The sequence below is a fragment of the Pipistrellus hanaki genome, assembly GCF_964339955.1.
Source record: "Pipistrellus hanaki genome assembly, chromosome: 9".
Lineage (NCBI taxonomy): Eukaryota > Metazoa > Chordata > Mammalia > Chiroptera > Vespertilionidae > Pipistrellus > Pipistrellus hanaki.
Window position 1 is genome coordinate 68,721,128 of NC_140511.1, and position 23,525 is coordinate 68,744,652.

A 23,525-nucleotide genomic window follows, 5' to 3' on the forward strand; every position below is an offset into this window, starting at 1 on the left:
GCAGGCTCCCTCCGTACAGCATGGCGGGAAGACCTGGCTGCCTTCTGAGGGCTTTGTCTTCACGTTGACCTTGCCACTACCAGTAATCAGCATCACAACCTCAAGCAGCTCTCGTGGCTTTTTCAGTCCTTCGTGTTTTGTTCTGCAAAATGAGCCACTTCTCTGTTCACGTCATAGCATTCTATTTAATCCAGATCAGTTGCCTTATTGAAGGGATGTTTTGTGCCAGATCTCGGCCATTGCTGGGATACATTTATGAGCAAATCAAGCCGTGGACGTGTATGGTTGATTGGGAAGGCAGACAGACACATGGGATAACTGTTAAGAAATGGACTGCTGGGGGCCCTGGAAGCATACAGCAGGGAGGCTTAATACCACCCCCACAAACGCATACCCCATACACAGCGCGGTGTTAGAGCAGAACAAGCATCTTGATAGGCCCCTGAAGGTTAGAGATGTGTACAACATGCATGAACAGTACAAATCTGATACCTCTGAAACTTACAGGTATGGGAGAAAGGACAGAGATACAAGCAGAGGTTAAGACATGAGTCTTAAATAAACCATGGTAAGGACTGTATAATTCTCACTGAAGGTAACAGGAAAAAAGACATTACATTTGACTGGGAGACTGAAGTCAATTCTGTAAGACTGAGAATAAAAGAAGGTCCTCTCTCACCACTTTTCAACATTGGACTGGGGGTTCCAGCAGTGGTTGGCAAACCGCGGCTCGCGAGCCACACAAGGCTCTTTGGCCCCTTGAGTGTGGCTTTCCCACAAAATACCACGTGCGGGCGCGTACGTACAGTGCTATTGAAACTTAGTGTCCCATGTGCAGAAGTCGGTTTTCAGCCTGGGCAAGTCTATTTTGAACAAGTGGCTCTAACACCGAGCCACACTGAAGGGGCCAAAGAGCCGTATGTGACTCACAAGCCCCGTTTGCCAACCACTGTTCTAGGCAATGCAATTGGAACCGAGAAATAAATACCAAAAAGGACAAAGAAAAAATTATCTTTATTAGCAACAGGATACACTTGTGTACAAATTGTGTACATTGAAAAATCAAAGAAACCCACCTTCCAAACACACACACACACACACACACACACACACACACACACACTGAGAGCTAATAAGTGAATTGAACAAGATCACTGTATTGTTGGGTGATGGTTCTTTCTGGGTCTCTCACATTATTGCTTGTCTTGCAGGCAGGGGCCTTGACTGCCTTTGTTCTAGACTAAGTTTTCCAAAGATAGACATTTGATATGTATATAGATGCGAATATATGTACAGCAAACTGCCTTTCAGGATTATATATATATTAGCTGCCATTTCCAAGATGCCAAGATGCCAGGTACCTTCTTTTCTGGTTCCACAAGCTCCCTCTTTCATTCAATGAATTCCTCTGTTTCTTAGCCATTGTTGATTTCTAAAAAAAAAAAAAAAAAACTGTGTAGAGAAAAAAACAAAACAAAAACCTGGAAGAATCATTTGTTCTTATGTTTTTTAATTAACACACACACACACACACACACACACACACACAATCAGGAGATAGTCATCAAGGAACAATAACAACCAAACTTGGATCCAAAAGAGAAGATGATCACAAATTCAAGTGACTGACCGAAGCCATCCATTGGCACTGAAATTCCTTTAATCCTCTATAAAATGAGGGTAGTCACTGCTCTGCCTACTTCACAGACCCAGTGCTCTGATTAAAGCCCAATAAGCAAGGGCTTTGCAGAGACACTCCCGGGTGGTGTTAGTTGAACAGCTGAAGAGACTAGAGAGAGAAATGGAAGACCCCAGGCTTGGCACCAGAGATTCTTTTTAAAGGATTTTTGAAAAGGCACAAAGGGAAAGCTTGTATTTGGAAGAGGGAACATCTGCAGTTATATCACCATCCTGCCATTTGGCCACTCGTGTGGAAGGTGGCTGTGATTTCATTAGAGTTCTCTGGGACACGGCATCCCCAGCCCTAGAAAACCTTCTCCAACTCTGTTCTTCATGTATACCCTACCTTGGAATTTAAAAATAAAAAGGACCAAAAAAAAAAAATGAATAGTTCCTAAAGTTGACTATGAAGAGTGAGAAAGAAATAAAATGGGCCTGGAATTTAAGAGAATATGGACTTTATTAGGTTTCAAATACAAAAATAAACCCAATTAAACAGGGAGGCAGAAAGCTCCCTTTGTTACTCTAGGATTTCCAACCCCAACCCATAAAAACATTTTGCTCACACACAATGGCTAGCAAAGAGTAAAAAGAAGCAAGTTCTCAAAGAGGGGTCCAAGTTTTCGAAGGAGTCAGCCTCTGGAGGATGAGCTGGAGTGCCTAGTGGACGGGGAAGGACACAGTTTCTGGCATTACATCTTCCATTGACACCTTTTCCCAATCTTCTGTAGCATCGGGTAGTGTCTCAAAGAACCGCTTCATGGCTACAGAGTCCAAATGGAGATAGAAATAGAATTAGTGAGTTTTCAAGGGGGCCCCAGAAATCCCCATGTCATGATAGACCATCACGGAGCCACACTTCAGGGCTCCCTGATGGTCTATCATGCCTACCCTTCTTTGGGATGCATTTCCAAGTCTATCCACCACATCCCTGATAGCCCACTTTTATTTATTATTATTTTTTAATATATTTTATTGGTTTTTCACAGAGAGGAAGAGAGGGATAGACAGAAACATTGATGAGAGAAACACCGATCAGCTGCCTCCTTCACACCCCCCACCAGGGATGTGTCCGCAACCAAGGTACATGCCCTTGACCGGAATCGAACCCCTGAGTCTGCAGGCCAACGCTCTATCTATAGCTCATTTTTATTTCATTTTATTTTTTTAAATATATTTTATTGATTTTTTACAGAGAGGAGGAGAGAGGGATAGAGCGCTAGAAATGTCAATGAGAGAGAAACATCGACCAGCTGCCTGTTGCACACTCCCTACCGGGGATGTGCCCGCAAACCAATGTACATGCCCTTGACCAGAATTGAACCTGGGACCCTTCAGTCCGCAGACTGACACTCTACCACTTAGCCAAACTGGTTTCGGCTGATAGCTCATTTTTAGCTTCAGTGTCACAGCCATGTGCCTACAAGACACTTTGTCTCATGTAAAATCCTATAACCTGACCATAGACTTGGACTCATCAACATTTCTATTGCCTCTAGTGTCCCTTCACTCCATCTATCCTCCTCAGTAGCTCAAAAATTTTATGACATAAATGATTTTTCTTCACTGCTCTATTCCAAGCAGACAGAACAGTGTCCAGCATATGGTGAGATGCAACAGGTCATTGATAACTGAATGCCATGTTCTCATAACCTTCAGAGGAGAACCTCACTGTATAAAATATACAGAGACGTCCATGATCATCTCTGTCTATCTCACCCACTAACTCAAGCCCCACAGGGCAGAGGACCACTTCTGATTAGTGCCCTGATCAATGGCAGGTCGTGTAACCCCTGTTTGCAAAGGAACTTAATCAAAATATGACAGTGCAAACCATCTAAGGTATAGATGAGCTGAAGCTATAGATACTAAAGGCCAATAAGGGAAGACTCAGCTATTGGACTACAGGAGGGGAAGACACCAGGATTGGGATGTCAGCACCACTCACCGACTTTCAGGCGCTGAGGCTTATCTGCAAAGGTGATTCGGAACCAGCCAGGCTCCTTACACTTGTAAGCCTTGCCAGGGGCCAATAGGAGCTTGTGGTCCAGGAAGCGGCGATAAAGCTGCTGCTCTTCCTCAAATGTGCATGGATCCAGGTGCTAGGGATGGCAGAGGGGCAGAGCTGAGCCCAAGACCTATCAGGCAGGTCTGCCCAAGGACACCTGTCCTCACTCCCAGAGCTCACCTCTTTCAAGTTGACCCAGATATAGAGGCCAGAGCCACAATTGAGAAAAGGGATATTCATTGTCTTCAACCTGTTGGTGATGTACTTGTGAGCCTCCTGCATCCGGGAGCAATTAGTGGGCAGGTACACGTTGTCAATCCATTCTGGATGGTGATAGGGGAGAATGCTGTCACAGATCCTCTGGCACAGAACTGCCAAGAATTCTTTGCCACATGCTCCTACCTGGATTTCCTGGCAGCTATTTCTGTCCAAGACTGACTCCGCACTATATTTGAGTCGATGGCATCCATATTCAAAACTTACCTCCTACCTATTACCTATAGCTCTGGTGAAGACACTGGACTTCTCTGTAAACCTGTAGACGTGTTCTGCTTGACTTTACAGCTCTGACACTAAGAGTCAGGGCATCCCTTGTAACGGGTTGATGCTTTTGTCTCAAATGAGCAGGAAGCAGGAACTCATAGCTCCCCCTACCTCCTGCCTTACAACCTCACACAGTGGGCTTTGAGGTATTGTGATGATCTTAGCCCAGTTGTTCTCAGCATTGGCAGCACATAGAACCACCAGGGGAGCTTATGGAAATCCTCATGGCCAGGTTATATCCCTAGATCACATGGAGCCCACACATTGGCCTTTAAGCTCCCCATGTAATTCCCATGTGCTTCCCAAATTGATAGCCATGTTTAGGGGGCTGAGAACCTGGTTTCTGCCAAATATCAAAGGGCCTGGCACCATGTAGGGAAACAGGTCAATGGATTTCTCCTATCTACCCTTTTACTCACCCAAAGATGAAAGTAAAGTTGTTTTCTCAACCAGATTATTTGGTTACTTAAATTTATTTAATTATTAGAGGTCTGGTGCATGAAATTTGTACACAGAGGGGCGAGTCCCTCAGCCCAGCTGCACCCTTTCGTAATCCAGGACCACCAGCTCCTAACTGCTCACCTGCCTGCCTTCCTGACCACCCCTAACCTCTTTGTCTGCATGCCTGCCTGGTCACCTTAACCGCTCTACCTGCTTCTCTGATCACCCCTAGTCATTCTGCCTGCCTGCCTGCCTTCCTGATTGACTGATCACCCCAAAGTAGGTGCCTCCCTGCCTGATCACCCCTAACTGCTCCCCTGCCTACCTGATCACCCTGAACCACCTCTACTTACCTGCTTGATCACCTCTAACCACTCTGCCTGCCTGCCTGATTGGCCCTAACTGCCTCTTGCCTCGATTCCAACCACTGTGGCTTCATCCGGAAGGATGTCCAAAAGGTCATTTGGCTGTCCGGTCTAATTAGCATATTATTCTTTTATTATTATAGATATCCCACCTTTTAATTTAAATCTGGCATCTGCTCTACTACAGAGAATTAAAGAAAGGGGCCCTTCTCTATGTTTGGCCTATGGTACTAAAGGGGGAAGTTCTCCCTGAAGCCAGCATTCACATCAGATCCAAAAGGCAGAAGAACCCAAGGGCCATAGGTGTAGCCAGAGCAACTTGCCCAATGGCAGCGTTCCCTTGGCCACATTGGAAGATGAAGTTAAGTCATAGTTGAGGAATCAGGGCACTTGTATCTTTGTAATCTTTGCTGAGCAAGCAGAATATAGAAAGGGAAAAGAGACCTTGACATAAGGACAGATTTGGGAAGTTCCCCCAGAAGTCTGCATATAATTGTCTATCCCCTTTCCAAGCAGAGCAAGAACTACCAGACAGCCAGAAATTAAAGCCCATCCTGGCTTTTAGACCAGTGCCTCCCTCTTCTGTCTACACTTTAGTGCCTCCTCTAAGCTGCATCCTGCCTTCCTTCAAACTTCCTGTCCTCCACCATGACACCTGAGACAGCAAACAGGATGTCAGGGGTCTGAAGGCATGACGAGGCCCAAGCAGACCCAGGAATTCCCCTATGGCCCCGATCACCAAGATGTCTGAATGGAGCTCAGTACCTCTGTCCTGGAGCAACCGACACAGCTTGTGCTGGGTGATGCCAGAGATGCTGTGGAGGAAGCCAAAAGCACCCACAGCAGAGGCCACCTCCTTGTTGTGGGTATACAGAGTGCCAAAACTAAAGCCAGAAATCCCAAAACCCTAGAGGAAGAGAATAAGGGAGTGAATTCCTTATGTTCTTGGTTCCCATCCCTTCCCAACCCAAGAATAGGCTATTAGGATTCACCTCACTGGTGTCCCATATCACATGGGTCCTGTTGGGGTCAGGCAAACTGGGGAGGAGAGAATACAATCAAGGTTATAGAGAACTATTTGAGTGAGGAAGACTGAAGGTCTGTGTGTGGAAATGGGGAATGAGCCTTGAGGTCCTCTAACCAGACCTTTTGTAGAGGTTTATCTTTATTTTAGAAGGATAAAATAATGATATTTATTTCTACCTTGCCCTCAATTATCTCATATACAATGTGGTATTTAGATCAAAGGTACTTAGGAGGAAAGATCATACTTGGTTTATTTTCACATTTAACTCAATTCCTAAAACTTAGCCAGGTAAATTTATGACACATAAATCACTGTGCAAAAGCAGAAAGCTAATATTCTTATTCCCACTCCAGCTGAGACCAACTCACCTTTCCATGCTCAGAACATTGTTGAATGGGATGGATTCATCAAACACAGACAGCATACAAATCTCATCAATAATCACATGAAGGTCGTGCCTGCAAGTTAGGCAGAAAAGGGAAAGCAACATCAAGGTTCTCTCTCTCATATTAACTCACTTTCTTTTATGGTCAATTCTGAATTCAGATCAGATTTTCTCCTACTGCCCCAGCAGCCCATCTACCAAAGATCATAAGGCAGAGGGGCTGGTACACAAGAAAGGACCTTACACATGGAGAGGGTGTTCTTGGAGGGCATAGAACCCAAAAGATACACATGAGAAAATTTTACTGAACCTTTCAATCCTCAAGCAGAGACCACTTTGTGGTATTAAGTGGGTTAAGACTATTATGTACATTGTGTTTGTTCTCACATTAGCCCTCTGAGGCAGTACTGTTATCTTCATTTCACAGATGAAGAAACTAGGTTCTGAGACAAAGTTAATACTCGCTATCAGCAGGTTTTGAAGCAGGGCCTTGAATCCAATTCTGTCAAATTCAAGCCCAGGACTTGCAATGTTCTTCCTTTTGTCCCCGTGTTTCCCCGTTAATTGGTCTGGTTAGTTACCAGGCTTAGAATAGAAGACTATCTACCCTTAACAGGGCTGTTTTTGGACTCCAGACACGTCATATATGAACATGTTCTCAGGAATGGGACATAAAATTCTGTGAGGATAGTCTTTATTTTCACCCCACATCTTTCTTCCCTGGAACCTCAGGCCAAGCAGTTTGGGAAGTAGAGGCTAGAAAAGTGCACATGCTACAAAAAGTGGATGAGTAACAAAACTATAGTATGATTGTTACATAGATGTTTGCACATGGAAAATACTATAAAGAAAATGGGGGGGGGCGGTTTGGTGGAAGCTGTAAGCATATGGTTGCATTTTTCTTATTTCGATTTTAGTTGTGCACCACTTTGAAGAGTATAATAAGCAATAAGCATAATTAGAAAAAAAGTATTTCTGGTTCTGACTTCTTGTCCATGACCGGTGGCAATTTGTTTAATTTCAAGCGGTAAACTCCTACCTCATGGCAAATTCTAGGTATTCCTTCAGTGAGTCCCGAGAGTATATGTCTTCCAGAGGATTATTGGAGTTGATGAGAACAAGACCTCTGACCTTTTGCTTCTGAAAGAACCAAACATAACCCAATGAACTCAAATCCTTCACATCTACTTTACATTCAGCCAATGTCAGACAGGACACCCAATATAGGTCTACATAGAATCCTAAAGCAACTACCATACTGCCCCAGAGCAGGGCAGAAAGTAGCACTGGGGACTGCCAGTGAGAAGGCTCAGGGCTCCCAGAGGGACATGTCCCTGGAACACTGCTTCTTCTGAAGAAGGAGCCCACACTCCCCTGTTGAGGAAGTTGGAGCAGAGTCTTAGCACTGAACCCCCTTCAAGGGCAGCACTTTAGGACCCATGGTCCTCTCCTTACCTTAAACTTAGCCTCACCCATGGCTTTCTCCAACTTGTCCACAGTCAATTGGAATGGTTGGGTATTGGCGTCAGTGATCTGGAACACAAACACTGCCTGAGGACCACCCATCTGAAAGCTTCGAAGCTTTGGTCTCTCATTCCCACAAACCATGAACAATCCTTCGCCTTCATACCCATGGTACCAGTCCCCACATGCCCTCTGTGCTGATTTCTCCATCCTCATCCCATCATCACTTACATATATGGCAGGAAAGCTAGCCCCACCCATAAACCTTGGAATGCCTCCAGAACATTTCATTGTCTAGGTGGGCTGAGCAGGAAAAGGACCCCGTTCTGACCTCACTCTGCAGATGGACATGAATCAGCTCAACTTTTGAATACAGGTGGGAAGTTAATGAGAAGCTGGAACTGAAGGGGGTGGGGATCAGAAAGGCATCTGGAAACACAGAGAGACAAGGCTGTCAGTCCAGGGTCTCTTGGTCAGAACCACCACACCCACCTGACCCCCCAGACCAGCAGCAACTCTACTGACAGGGTAGGTTACTTGGGCAATCCCTGCCACTTGGGAAATGCTTTGGGGCTCAAGCTCTGTAAAAGGTAGCCATTCTTATAAACAATTATTTGGGGAACAAAACTCAAGTGTCCTTGCTTTGGGGCTACACTATAGAAGGAGACCAAAAAAACAAAAACAAACAAACAAACAAACAAAAACAGTGCTCTGCATGGCTCAGAAACCAAGGTGCAAATCAAGCCTATCTTGCCAGTATGATGGGCATTGAACATATTCCGATCAGCTTCAGGGTAAACACCAGAGGCTGAGGACCCTGCACAAGGAAGGTTCTTTCTCTCCACATAACTCATGTTATCTACACCTGGTGGTCTCAAGTGTGCTTCTCTTCCCATCAATTGGCCTTATTGATGAACTAACCAAGGACCTACTGATTTGAATGAAACTGGCCACCTTGGTAACTATCTTCCATGCAGGCAAAGCTCATTAAAGTCTGAGACTCTTGTTTGGACATTATTAAGAGGGACATTGAAAACATATTTTTCAGCTTTATGTGATCTAGAACTCATTAGACATTGTTTTTGAGGAGGAGAAGGTGATAGAAATTCTATATATATAGTTTGAGTCAGTTTACCAGGTCTCTCTGTATTGGAATTGAGCCCTAAATCCCAGCTAATAATATAATGGGTTGGCTCCCATTATCACCATTCCCAAGCGCATACCTCCTTGAGGTCTCTTTCATGGTTTTCTTCCTCATTAAGTGAGGATGCAAATCCCTCACTCCTATAGAAATAGTAAGAAAATATAACCAGTATAGGAGAGTCCCAGCATTTTAAGGGAAGGGCCTTCTTCTCTGAGGCCCAGTGCCTGTGTGCTGCTATTTCTCTGAGGGAAAGCAGAGCCATCAACTTACCACCTGGATCACACAGCACCATGGTCAGGGTCAAGAAGACAGAGGCACAGCTATTTAGAACAACCACCTGAAGAAGATGCACAGAGGTAGAAGTAAAAAAAACAACCAATCTCCATGTATGATGGGCTAATCCCTCTGTCTCCCTCCCACTCAGTAGGGACAGGGATAAGGAGCCTTCAAAGTTGGAATCCATTGGCTTTCATTCTATTGGCCCTGAAGGCCTCTGCTGGTTCTTCCTGGACTCTTTAGAAAATGCAGAGCCCTCAAGAATACATCTCCCCACTAGGAGATAAGTGAGGCTTAGAAACTAACTTACATTTTCTGGATCAAGCTGCTCAGGTGCCTTGCAGTAGTGGGTCAGGAACCGGGCTACTTCTTCCCTCAGGCTATGGAGAGACCCAGAGAGATCTTGTGGTTTCAGGCCCAGGAGCTCTTTCATATTCAGTATCTAGACTTTAGTCTTTTCCAAAAAGCAAGGTGTCCAATCTCATGTTATTTGGTTACTGACTGAGATTATCGATTCCCAAGGTGACAGACAATGAGTGTGAGAGCTTGGGCTATTTTTATTATACCAGGCTGCCTCCTAAAGTTGTGCTCTAGACATTTTCTAGAGGTTTCACTGAGAGAAACAGAGGTAGCCAACCGAGAAACTGATATTTGAATTCTGCCCTGCCTGAGAACTGGTACCTGTGGACCAGGAGGCCATCGATCTGGAAGTTACTTACAAGGCATGTCCTCTCCAATCAGGATATTGCAGAAGGTCATCATTAATGTAGTTCATGTCACTCTGTCGCAACTGTTGACAAATAAAGCATGAGGACAGCCAGACCAGCGAAGCTCCATAGTCTTCATCCTACTCTTAGGATGCACGTAGGCATATGCCCTACAACACAGGGCCTCCCAGAGGGCAATGGGCACACATGCTGCATGCTCCTGAATGAAGGAGGCCCTGATCTTCTTATCAGATCACACAAATGGGTAACTTACTGAGAACTGCTTAATTAGCAACCCCCACAACCGGAACACTTGGGCCAGAGGCTCCCTTGTCAGTCTACTATTCTTTGGATGGGTAAAATATACCCATCCAAAGAATACCTCTGAACACTCAAAATCCAGGAGATGACACATGCTATTCCAGAAGTTTTTCCCCCATTCCCTTTCCTAATTGCCTAAGACCCACTCCTATAGCCTCCACATGCTAGGGGGCCTGGGCCTGAATATGGGCCCCAGCAAGCCCAGAACTTGGCTTACCCTTTCAGTCAGTAGATCAATACAGAGCTTGTTCTCATTGAGGCCAAGGTTAATGAAGCCCTGCAAATAGAAGGAATCTGAGATCAGTCCTCCTGCCCTGCCTAGATCAGCCCTTTAAACATGTCAAAAAATACTCTTCTTAGATGATTTCCAAAGGGGAGAGCTCACTATTTCATTAGGCAATTCAACCCACATTTATGTGTTTGAAAGTTTCTCACAGCCCCAAAATCATACAGTTTGCAAATATCCCCCTTTAGAGCCATAGAGATAAATAGTTGTATTACATACCAGTGACCAGTCAACTTATTGGCTAGAGTCAATAGGCTATCATTAGGCTAAGTGCTTCTTGTTCATTGCCTTCATTCTCACAACTTCTAAGAAAAGGGTTCTGTGGTGATTCCTGCTTTAAATGGAGTGAAGCTAAGAAAGGACAAGGAAACTTTCTCAGGGAAAGACACCAGAGAGGAAGAGGGGAAACCCTTCACCTTTCTTAGGCATGTCACTCTATTTGTTCCCATTCCCTTATCTTTAAGGATCAATACCTCCTACTTTATAGGGCCAGGAAGAGCAAGTAAGAGAGCACCCAGTACTTGGCACAGGACTCAGTAAATCGGAGTGTCTTTTTGTCTCCAGTTTAACCTATCCATAGGACCTTGATGATGGGCAGACTCTACCTGCCTGACCAGAGCCTGGATCAATTAGTACCACATACCATCTCTTATTATTCCCATTTCCTTGTGCAGGCCTTATATGTTATTAGAGGAGTTATAGTTCCTCAGAGTCCAAGGAGGTACCTGACTCACTTGGCCCCCAGAAAAACACATGGCCATTGAACACATGTCACTCAACTAGAAGCAGAGAGATGATATATTCATGCTGTCCTCTACCCTGTGGCTGGAGAAATTTTGTGAACATCCCTTGCTGGAAGCCTTTCATTGACTCCCTGTCACCCTTAAGGTAATATCCTACCCCTGACCACTCCTGTCCATACTTCTTGTCACAGCCCTCATTGCCCTACTCTATCCACATGGGCTTCCTTTCCCATTCACTCCAAGCCCTTCCCACCTAAAGCTTCACACATGTTATTGCTCCTGACCCCCGACAATCCCTGCCCAGTGGAGCCCACATCTCACTATGTCTGGCTGATTCAGTCTATTAAGACATCTTCCCAGACCACCCAAACCTGGTATCTCCTTAGTTCTCTTTGAAACATCATTAATCTTTGTATCCTCATGGCTGATGACTATCATTTCTAGACTGGGTCCCGTGAGAACAGGTCCACTTCTACTGTGACTTCAGTGACTCCTAGAAGGTAAGGGCAGGGATTAGGGAAAGAAACCAGAGGGGAAAAAGGGAACCCAGTCTCAGCCTCTCACCTTTCTTGAGCATGTCATTCTATTTTGTGCCCATCCCCTTATCCATAAAAGGAGAATACCACCTACTTCATAAAGCCAGGAAGAGTAAGCAAGAGAGCACAGTACATGGCCCAGAACTCAGTAAATCCTAGTGACTGGGCCTCTCTAGTGTGTGTGCCCTTCCCACCACCCACATCCTCACCAAGGTGTTGTTTTCATCGTATTTGTCTCCTTGGTAGGCTATGTGGTCCTGGAAGTTGGACTGGTATAAGGCAGAGATGTCAATCCCACGATTGGATAGGTCACGGCTGATAAGTGCAGGTTTTGAATCACGCAGTTGGTGACTTAGCTGGTCAGGCTCCCTGGATGACTGGGCCTGCTGCCCACCTTCAGCACCACCCCTTGAGTCTTGGGATAGGTGAGGTAGTTGGAGCTTCAGGATACTTGAGGCTCCGGAGTGTAATTGCTTGACCACCTCACACATTAAATGGACAAGGATGGCTTCCTGATCCCTGATTTTCTGATTGCGCCGTTGCTCCTCCTGCTGCAGGTTCTCCTGCTGCAGGTCCTCCTGCTGGTGCCTGCTCTCCAGCTGCAGGATATACTCCTTTATGATCTGCTGCAGGCGCATGATCAGTTCCATCACCTGGGGATTGTGTCTCTGGTTTCTAAGGCCCTGGTCCTTCCTCTGGCCTAAGGGCTTTTGAAGGGTGTTTGATTGGCAACTCACATTCTGGCTTTCAGTTTTGGCCTCACGAGGCTTGCCTGAACCTTCAGGGAAAGAGAGATATTATGAACTGCAGCAACTTACACTCCCCTGACCTTCAGGTGCAGGCCTGCACAGGGGAATTCTAGCATGTATTTAATATAATATATTGGTCCAATACTATTTACACTGTGCTAGAGAAAAGGAAAAGAATCCACATCCTATATAGTAAAAGGCTAACATGCAAATTGTCCCCTGGGGAGTTCGACCAACCAGGAGTTCTGCTGCTTGCTATAACATGCGCTGATGCCAGGGGGCAGTATGGAATGAAGGAAAGCCCTGTCAGCAGTTGGCATCCGGTGGGAAGGAACACCCTGATTGGCCCTGATCACTGGCCAGGCCTAGGAACCCTACCCACCCACAATTCGTGCAGTGGGCCTCTAGTTTTATAATAAAGAAAATAGTGACATCACATTTAATGAAGATTAAATGTAAAACAATGAATGAATCTCACATGTGATTAGATTATCAATACTAAAAAGCTGAATAACACTTAAACAATTTTAATAGCATCATAAGATAACCTTGTGGGGTTAAGTGAGAATGGAAGGGTAGTTCAATTCTACATTTATATTAACTTCATTAATAAATCCTAAAAGGATAAAAATCACTTCAGCTATAGATGCTAAAAAGACATTTGACAAAAGTAGACAACCATTCTTGACTTAGAAAACTTATTGAGATGAATGGATACCTCTTTAACGTAAGACAGTCTCAGCCAAAACACCAGCTTCCTACTTAATTGGAAAAATCTGAAGAGTTGGGACTTCTAAATGAATTATTAGGCCATTCATTAATTGTTAGTGTTAAATATCTTACATTGCACCAGAAGTCTCAGCCAAGAACATTAGGCAAGGAAATAAATCAGAGTTAGAAATTGGGGGTTTGGTTATTGTTTTCTGCAGATTGTTACAGACTTAACAGGTGATTTATAAGATAATTTGGTATAGTTATAGAATAGGGGCCCACCTCATGTTTCTGCAAATACAGTTTTATTGTAACATAGCTACACCTATGTGGCACATATTAGCCCGGCAGAGTTTGATAGTAAATGATAGATTCCCATTTTCAATCTGGATCATTTACCTAATTAGTGAGCCTAACAACTGCTCAGAAGCCCCATCTACATACAGCTTTGTTTTCATTTAATCCTAAATGCTGGGAGGTCAGAATTCTCCTCAACTTTCAGATAGAGCAATTAAGGACACATTTATTACAGTCCATTGAATTTAGTGGGGTTGCCCAATGTATCCAGGGTGAGAATGAATGGTGCAGGTTACAGAATCCTCAGACAAAATATTATCAATGGCAGGCATTGGGAAACACAGAACACTCTGAAAACACAATATTATCAATGGCAGGCTCTGGTCTAAGGTCTTTGTACACACACGTGATTGAATCCTTAACACAACTCTATGAGGACAGCACCTCCATTAGCCTCACTTTCCAGATGAGAAAACAGAGGTCCAAAAGGAGGAGATAACACAAGTTTGGGACAGGGGAGCTTTAACAAAAAGTCCACTACCCTCAGATGCCACCAACCTCTTAAAAATCCCTCCTCAAGGCCGCCTTCTGGAAGGATGCACATAGTATTCACTCCTTGGGATGCATAAGCCCAATAAGTCCATTGGTGCCCAACCCCACTGGCCGGAGGGGGTCCAGGAAATCCCAGTGGTATCTGGTCCAAAGCCATCCTCTTACTCCACATCCCATAGCTTTCCCAACCCTGCCACCAACACTTACGTGGGTTTCTGGTTCGACGCATCACTTCTTTGGTCCCAAACCCTTATGCCCAAAGAAATCAACCTTGACCACCAGGGCTCAGGCACCGCTCCAGGGTCCTCCTCCCCTCACTAAGCTTGATTCCTGTGTTGGGCTTGCAGCTCTGCTTTTAAGAAGCATGAGCTACTCAGGGCAACAATGAGATCCACCTTCTCCATTTCCGAGGGATCTCCCCAGGAGCTCCCTATTACCCAAAATGGCCTTCCTTGCCCCCATTACAGAGAAAGGGTCTGCAATGCCCACACCTGAGGTCACCCCACCTTGGAGCTATGGCTCTCAAACTTTGAAGGCATTGGTAACACCTGTAGAGTGAAGAAAAACCTGCAGGCAGTTGGAGGTAGGCTAGGGCTAGGCCCAGAGAAGTATCTCAAGATCACCAGGTGCTTTGAATACCTACCGACCTTTGAGAACCACCGGGCCAAGTGAATCTCAATGAAATCACAAATGAGCTACTAACTTTCTGTGTCTCTGACAAGACTGAGATTGAGAGCAATCTGAAATGGTGAGCCCAGGGCAGAGGGACAACTTGACAAGGAAGCCCTGGAGTGATCTCCAATTTGGTCCCAATCCCCAGCCCTCCCTGGCTGTGTCCTTGGCAAACCTCCCCAGCCTTGCAGGTCCTTAGTCTCTCCTAGTTAAAGGGGGGGAGGGTGACATCAAGCTCACAGAGGGTGATGTGAAGGCTAAATGGGAGGACATGCCAAAATGACAGGTGGAAGTGCCGCATGACTGTGTCTGTGTCACCCTGGTCAGTTCCTGTCCTTCTTTCCCTGGAGCTTGACAAACAGAAGCAAGAACCAAAGCAGCCTGTGGTCTGAAAATACCCTGCCTTCTGACTCTTATCCAACTTCAGTGCTTGTTTAACACGCAGGTGCCAGGGCTCCACTCAGGGTCTGAGTCAGGAGGTCATCATTGGGCCCAGGAGTCTGCGCTGTGAAACTGCCTCCAGTATGGAGCATGCTAGGTGGGCAGGGCTCAGGCCTCTGCTCTAGCTGGGCTGCAACGCCCATACTGTTCTGCTCCCAGAGAGGAGGGACAGAGTGAGGGAGAGGAATGGACTGGACTAGTTGGTATTCAGCAGGGGCTTCTAACTCCCCACCCCCTGGCTCACCCTCTCTTCTCCTTTAAGTCTTTCTTCAAATCACCTTCTCCTCTGACCACCCAGGTAATTAACATGCTGCTCTACCTCCCACATCGCACTTTCCCTGGCCATTCTACCTCTTTTTTTTTTTTTTTTATAGCACTTTCTCCCTTCAAATGTACTGAAACTTTACTTACTTATTATGTTCCAGTTTCTTTTCAGTTCCCCCTTCTAAACTCCATGAGGGCAAGGGTCTCAGATTGTTTTGTTTATTGCTGTTTCTCAAATGCAAAGAACCATATTGACTATTGGGGAGCTCAGTAACATTTACCACTGAACAAATGAATGGATGGATGCACGATATTTTAATGCGATTATCCGAGGTCTGCATCCCATTCTGGACCACAGGTTTCTCAGCTTCTGCCATCATTACAAGGCACAGAGGGGGTTCTTGGTTAGGGTTTGTTGATGATTATTGGTAACTAACCAATGAGTGACTAAAGACGGGAATGGAGAAATCCATCAGTTGTAGCTCAGGTGAATGTTGAGAATGGATTGATTTGCCCAGAGGAAAACCCTCATGTTCCTCAACCTTCTCCATTTCCCACCACTCCCTCAGCTGATGCTCTCTCCTAGCAATGGGCTCCCCTCCCAGCACAGCGCTGTCCCATGGATTTGCCAAAAGGGGTCGCTGAATCCTAACTTTCCCATGGATTTGCCAAAAGGGGTCGCTGAATCCTAACTTTCCTTCCTGGCTCAGAAAACTCAGGGCAGCTATAGCTGAGGACTCAGAAGCCAGGGTGAGAGTGGAAGGGAAGGTGTGGGAAGGCCCAGAACCCCTCCTAGAGCTGCCAGTGTGTCTTCTGCCAGTATCCTTGCCAATAAGATACTGGTCACCTGATTGGGCTCTGACCTTGGCACTCATATCTAATTAGATTGTAAAGACCTCGCAGAGAGAGAACACCTGTTTGCTTGTACCTCTCTTTAGCCTTAAGGCCTGAGCATAAAGTAGGTGTCAAGTAGCTACTTTTGGTTTTCCTCTTTGCATCTGACATGTGAAAACAGGTGACAGAAAATGGACAGCATATATAAATAAGTGGAGTTGGATAAGTTCTGTGAAGAAAACCCATGCTGAGTAGGGGACTGAGACCAAGAGAGAAGGCTATGGAGATAGGGCAGTTAGAAAACAATCCCTAGGAAGGGAAGGAGCAAAGCATGTGGACCTCTGGGAATAGTGTCCCAGGCAAAGCACAGCAAGTGCAAAGGCCCTGAGGTGGCAGCAAATATTTGCTGTATTTGAGGAATAAACCACACAAGGTGTGATGAACCTTGATAAGGACTTTGGCTTTTATCCTGAGCATGATAAAGCAGGGAAGACAGGACAGATCGTCCCGAGCTGGCTGTGTGAGTGATCAACTGCCTGTGAAGCTGGCTGGGGTTCACAAGCCAGTCAGGACGCCTCGGGCAATGGGAGAGATGTTTCTGGCTTGGATTCACTTGTTATTGCAACAATAGATCCCCGCTGCTTCTAGAAAGCCCAAGGTCTTCATCTGAAGTCTGCGGAGCTGCAGGATAGCATTCTCAGCCAGGGACACCTGGGACGCCCCATCCCCCACCAATGCCAAGTTTCACCTCTGCCCCACTGACGCAGGGGATGAACATCACTCATCAAGAACCACTGTTTCAAGGGCCTGTGGATGGACTTCTCATCCCACCCCATATTTTATCTGCATGTCCATTTGGTATAAAAGGGATGAGAAGATCCATGGCTTTCATCAGATACCCCCAAAGATCCAGAGTCATATTCTAAGGTAGAGGGGTTCTGTCAGGAAAAACTGGGTTAGAACCTACCACCCGGGGTGCTCACTGCTTCCTTCATCCCCCATCCCCCCACCTCCCCAGTCCCCTTGCTCTGGCTCTTCCATCTCTTTCCTCTGCCTGGATTTCTTTTGATGGAAGCATCTCCTTACTTTCAGCACTTAGTCTGCTGCCAACCTTCAATGCCTCTTCAAATATGAGTAACCCGTTCTCCTTCCAGACCTGAGGCTCTGTTCAGTGAGTTTTTTCTGGGCTCTTTCTGTTTGCTTTCCCCAGGGTCTTCTTGCTTCTTCTGTCCCAGAGGAGTTGGTTCCAACCACCCCGTCCTCCCTCGCCCAGGACTCAATATAGTGCGTAGGACAGGAAGAAAAGTTTTTGGTTGTTGTTTTATTAAATATTAGAGGCCCACTGCACGGAATTAGTGCACGGGTAGGATCCCTAGGCCTCGCAGGTGATCAGGGCCAATCAGGGTCTTCCTTCCCCTGGCTGCTGGGTGCCTGCCAGGGCCTTCCTTTATCCCACACCGCCCCCTGGTGGTCAGCACACATCATAGCGAGCATTTGAATTCCTGGTTGTTTGAACTCCATAGGGGATAATTTGCATATTTGCCTTTTATTATATAGAATATTTTTATTGATTTCAGAGAGGAAGGGAGAAAAAGAAACACCAATGAAGGGAGAGAATCATCAATCGGCTATCTCCTGCACCTGCTACACTGGGGATTGGGCCCGCAACCTTGTCATGTGCCCTGACAAAGAATGAAACTGTGATCTCCTGGTTCATAGGTTGATGCTTAACCACTGAACCACACTGACTGGACACGAAGAAAAGGCTTTTGTTTCATTTCCAGGGACACTATCTCTGCTTGTCACCCACACTTCAGAGCCCAGGAGCCTTTTCAGGAGCCCTGGTCCTGGGATAAAGGCCAGGCCACATGTGCCTGGGTGTGCTGGGGAGAACATGCAGACCAAGGCAACAGAGGGTGCCTGGGGGGCCTGGCTCCATGAGGACAGCACTGACTGGCTTTGGCAGGCACTCAGCTCCTCTGCTTCTTGTCTAGACCTGATGAGTACGGTCCTGAGAAGTTTCTCTTTCTGTGTGGGGTGTGGGGTGTGGGGTGTGGGGTGGGCAGTGGGCTCTGTATGGAGCTGTTGTCAAGCACCTGGGGTTCAAGGCACAGTTTAAGGCCCATCTCAGCCACTTACAAACCTGTGACTGTAGGTTATTAAGTATCTCTGGGATCAATGTCTCATGCGTGAAGAGACATGAGGAAACAGGGCTTGAGAAGATTATGTGAAATAGCAGATATAAATTTGATCCCCTTGTTCCAAATTCTTTCCAGGACCAGGCCCTGTCCCCTGGATCCAGCATGTCATCTCCCTGAGCAGCTTCCTGCTTCCCTGGCTGCTCCCAGGACATCTCCCCCTCTCCCACCAGCTCCTTATGCCCAAGGAACCCCTGGGCCCGGCTGAGCCACTTTGGGATGGGCTGCAGTGCAGGGCTCTCCCTGCCTGACCTCGTCTCTCTTCTTGGCCAGGGCCACAGCCTGAGGGCCCTTCTGCCTCCTCCCACTCCTGCCCGCTGTCCTTCTCAGCTGTTTTCTCAATGGGAGGTTAATTCACCTAGAAGGGAGGCACTGGCAGGCCCAGGTGTGAGACATTTCAGTATCTGCTTGTCCGAGGACATGAACTGCCAGTGAGAAAGCCCAGGTGCTAACTCAGGGAGCCCCTGCCTTGGTTTCTCTCCAACATCTTAACTCTCAGGAAAAACAGGCATCTCCTGAGGTGGCCACCGCCCAGTCCTCAGCGTCCCCAAGGCCACAGTGAAGGAAGCCGCAAGGACAAGTAAACAAGAGACAGGAACCCCCACAGACACCCTGGGGGAGCCAGGCAGACACCTGGCTCTTCAGGAGCAGACAGGGCCCAGGAGCCTCCAGACAGGACTGGGGGGGGGGGGGGGGTTGGTAGGGATGGATGAGGGGGGGCCTCTGCAGAGGCAGGGGCAGGAGTCAAATCAGTTACCCAGATCCTTCCTGGGGTGAAAGAAGAAGTCCTAGAATTGAGCGTCACTCTGGTCTTGGCTCTAACTTCTGGAGGGACTCAGGCCACTGTCATCCTGGAGGTTTAGTTCAACATCACACTTTGAAAAATGTGGCCATTTCTAGACCATGCCACCCTGACCAGGTGCTGGATTAGTGACTCCCAGGGCATCACACACACAATGTCAAGGAAAAGCCAAGCCCTTGGGCAGGGGAACAAGAAGTAAGGTAGTCAACCACTCATATTCAATTCAGGCCTTTCTCTGTCTTCCATCCCACACAGCAGTGCTGCCTCATACGGAAGTTGCTAGCCACATGTGGCTATTGAGCACTTGGAAGATAGGTAGTCTGAACTAGGACACACTGGATATTAAAGACATAATCTGGACTTTAGGAGAATATAGAATTTATTAGATATGGGATACAAAATAAAACCCATCCAAAGCTCTCTTTATTCCCATAGGCTTTCCACCAAAATCTCCTAAAATTGTTTCACTCTACAAAATCACTAGCAAAGATTAAAGATAATGCAAAGCTCCCAGAAATGACAGATGCTCAGTGGAATGAGGATGATGATGAGGTCAGATGAGCTCATTCCTGGAGCCTCACTGTTTGCTCTGTCACAGCAGCAGGTCAATACTACACCAGAGGCTGATGTCAGGGACATTCTAAGCATGTAATTGGCTGGAGCTTCTGGTTGGGGGATGAAGGGGTAGACCACTTATTCCCCCAGTATGTGCTTCATGCTTCTCTGCCAAATACTGCTCCTGCTCCGAGAGAGCCTGTGAGAACCGGTTCATGGCTGGAGGATCCAAATGAAGACAGAGAGAAAGAAAGACTTAGTAGGTTCGCAGGTCATGGTAGACTATCATGGAGCCTCTCGTTCAGGGACACTGAACTTCAACCTGCTCTTCTTTGGGATGATTTCTAAGTCAACTCACCACATCCCCAATAGTTCTTTTTCAGCTTCATTGTCACAGCATCGGCTTGCCAGACACCTTTGTGTCTCATATAAAATCCTATAACCTGGCGATAGACTTGGACTCATTGTGGTTTCTATTACCACTAGTGTCCCTTCACTTGGTCTATTCTCCTCTACAGAATTTATTTTTATTTATTTTTATAACATAAACGTTCTTTCTTCACTGCTCTATTCCCAGCAGGCAGAACATTGTCCAGCATGTGGTGAGATGCAACAGGTCATTGTTAAATGACTGTCATGTTCTCATAATCTTCAGAGGAGAATCTGACTCCATAGAATAACATCCAGAGACATCCATGATCATCTCTGCCTGTCTATCTCATCTACTAACTCAAGCCCCACAGGGCAGAGGACCTCTTCTGATTAGTGCCTTGCTCATGTAATCCCTGTTTGCAAAGGAACTTAATCAAAATATGACAGTGCAAACCATCTAAGGTATAGATGAGCTGAAGCTATAGATACTAAAGGCCAATAAGGGAAGACTCAGCTATTGGACTACAGGAGGGGAAGACACCAGGATTTGGATGTCAGCACCACTCACCGACTTTCAGGTGCTGGGGCTTATCTGCAAAGGTGATTCGGAACCAGCCAGGCTCCTTACACTTGTAAGCCTTGCCAGGGGCCAATAGGAGCTTGTGATCCAGGAAGCGGCGATAAAGCTGCTGCTCTTCCTCAAATGTGCATGGATCCAGGTACTAGGGATGGCAGAGGGGCAGAGCTGAGCCCAAGACCTATCAGGCAGGTCTGCCCAAGGACACCTGTCCTCACTCCCAGAGCTCACCTCTTTCAAGTTGATCCAGATATAAAGGCCAGAGTTACGATTGAGAAAGGGGATCTTCAATGTTTCCAACCAGTTAGTGATGTACTTGTGAGCCTCCTGCATCCGGGAGCGATTAGTGGGCAGGTACACGTTGTCAATCCATTCTGGATGGTGATAGGGGAGAATGCTGTCACAGATCCTCTGGCACAGAACTGCCAAGAATTCTTTGCCACATGCTCCCTACCTGGACTTCCTGGCAGCTATTTCTGTCCAAGACTGACTCCATACTATATTGGAGTCGATGGCATCCATATTCAAAACTTACCTCCTACCTATTACCTATAGCTCTGGCGAAGACACTGGGCTTCTCCGTAAACCTGTAGACGTGTTCTGTTTGACTTTACAGCTCTGACACTAAGAGTCAGGGCATCCTCTGTAACGGGTTGATGCTTTTGTTGTCAAATGAGCAGGAAGCAGGAACTCGTAGCTCCCCCTACCCCCTGCCTTACAACCCCACACAGTGGGCTTTGAGGTATTTGGTGATGATCTTAGCCCAGTTGTTCTCAGTATTTGCAGCACATTGAACCACAGGGGAGCTTATGGAAATCCTCATGGCCAGGATATATCCCCAGATCACCTAAGTCAGAATCTTTGGGGTGAAGCCCACACACTGGCATTTAAGATCCCTATGTAATTTCTATGCACTTCCCAAATTGATAGCCATGTTTACGGGGCTGGGAACCTGGTTTCTGCCAAATATCAAAGGGCCTGGCACCATGTAGAGAAACAATGGATTTCTCCTATCTACCCTTTTACTCACCCAAAGATGGAAATAAATTGTTTTCTCAACCAGATTATTTGGTCATTTTCATTTATTTAATTATATCCCAGCTTTTAGTTTAAATCTGCTAGACTAACATCTGCTCTACTACAGGGAATTAAAGAAAGGGGCCCTTCTCTATGTTTGGGCCATGGCACTAAAGGGGGAAGTTCTCCCTGAAGCCGGCATTCACATCAGATCCAAGGGGCAGAAGAACCCAAGGGCCATAGGTGTAGCCACAGCAACTTGCAAAATGGCAGCGCTCCCTTGGCCATATTGGAAGATGAAGTTAAGTCATAGTTGAGGAATCAGGGCACTTGTATCTTTGTAACCTTTGCCTGAGCAAGCAGAATATTGGAAAGGGAAAAGAGGCCTTGACATAAGGACAGATTTCTGAAGTTCCCCCAGAAGTCTGCATATAATTGTCTATCCCCTTTCCAAGCAGAGCAAGAACTACCAGACAGCCAGAAATTAAAGCCCATCCTGGCTTTTAGTGCAGCAACTCCCGCTTCTGCCTACAACCTAGTGCCCCTCTGAGCTGCATCCTGCCTTCCTTCAAACATCCTGTCCTTCACCATGACACCTGAGACAGCAATAGGATGTCAGGGGACTTAAGGCATGACAGAGGCCCAAGTAAACCCAGGAATCCCCCCATGGCCCTGATCACCAAGATGCCTGGACGGAGCTCAGTACCTCTGTCCTGGAGCAGCCGACACAGCTTGTGCTGGGTGATGCCAGAGATGCCGTGGAGGAAGCCAAAAGCACCCACAGCAGAGGCCACCTCCTTGTTGTGGGTATACAGAGTGCCAAAACGGAAGCCAGAAATCCCAAAACCCTAGAGGAAGAGAGGGAAACCTGGTTGGTTTGCCTTCTTCTCTTGGCTTCTCTTCCTTCCTAACCCAAGGACAGGCAACTGGGACTCACCTTACTGGTGCCCCAGATCACATGGGTCCTGTTGGGGTCAGGCAAACTGGAGAAGAGATAGTACAATCAAGGTTATGGAGAAACTAGAGGCCCAGTGCTCAAAATTTGTGCTCGGGGTGGGGTGGGGTTCCTCAGCCTGGCCTGCACCCTCTCCAATCTAGGAACCCTCAGACTTATGTCTGATGGCCAGTTTATGCCCCATCCCAGAGGGGTCTAAACCAGCAGTTGGACATCCCTCTTGCAATCTGGGACCACTGGCTCATACTACTTGTCTGCCTACCAGCTTGATTGCCACCTAACCACTCCCCTGCCAGCCTGATGGCCCCCAACTGCCCTCCATGGCTGGCCTCATGGCCCCCAACTGCCCTCCCCTGCTCACCTGATCGCCCTTAACCACCTCTGCCTTGGCCCCCACTACCTTGGCTTTGTCTGGAAGGAAGTCGGATGGTAGGAAGATGTCCTGGTCTAATTAGCATATTGCCCTTTTATTATATAGTATAGATATTTGAAGGATAAAGACTTGGAGTCTTTGGGTGAAAAAGAGGAAATGAAATTGAGATCTTTCCTCAATAGAAGGGCGTACAGGGTAAAATTTCAAAACTCAATTGCCCCAGTTAAGCC

At 46.6% G+C, this 23,525-nt stretch overlaps 2 protein-coding genes across 2 annotated transcripts in view; both read right to left on the reverse strand.

The window, feature by feature from the left end:
* Positions 1-2,340: 2,340 nt before the first annotated feature.
* On the reverse strand, positions 2,341-12,564 carry LOC311628477 (putative inactive 1-aminocyclopropane-1-carboxylate synthase-like protein 2; the record flags this gene model as incomplete). Its single annotated transcript, XM_084895697.1, has 14 exons — positions 2,341-2,444; positions 3,629-3,782; positions 3,869-4,011; positions 5,803-5,944; positions 6,030-6,075; positions 6,433-6,522; positions 7,489-7,589; positions 7,905-7,982; positions 8,245-8,342; positions 9,328-9,394; positions 9,644-9,713; positions 10,053-10,123; positions 10,579-10,638; positions 12,136-12,564. 14 exons carry the CDS (start codon positions 12,562-12,564, stop codon positions 2,341-2,343), a joined length of 1,653 nt encoding a protein of 550 aa, XP_084751823.1.
* A 7,246-nt stretch (positions 12,565-19,810) lies between these two features.
* LOC311628272 (putative inactive 1-aminocyclopropane-1-carboxylate synthase-like protein 2) overlaps positions 19,811-23,525 on the reverse strand; it is a 39,774-nt gene continuing 36,059 nt past the window's right edge. Inside the window, exons 11-15 of the mRNA XM_084895354.1 lie at positions 22,905-22,950; positions 22,674-22,815; positions 21,182-21,324; positions 20,942-21,095; positions 19,811-20,220 (exon numbers count right to left, since the gene is read on the reverse strand). Coding sequence (XP_084751480.1) covers positions 20,087-20,220; positions 20,942-21,095; positions 21,182-21,324; positions 22,674-22,815; positions 22,905-22,950 — 619 coding nt within the window. The 3' untranslated portion in view covers positions 19,811-20,086. The remainder of the gene's footprint in view (positions 20,221-20,941; positions 21,096-21,181; positions 21,325-22,673; positions 22,816-22,904; positions 22,951-23,525) is intronic.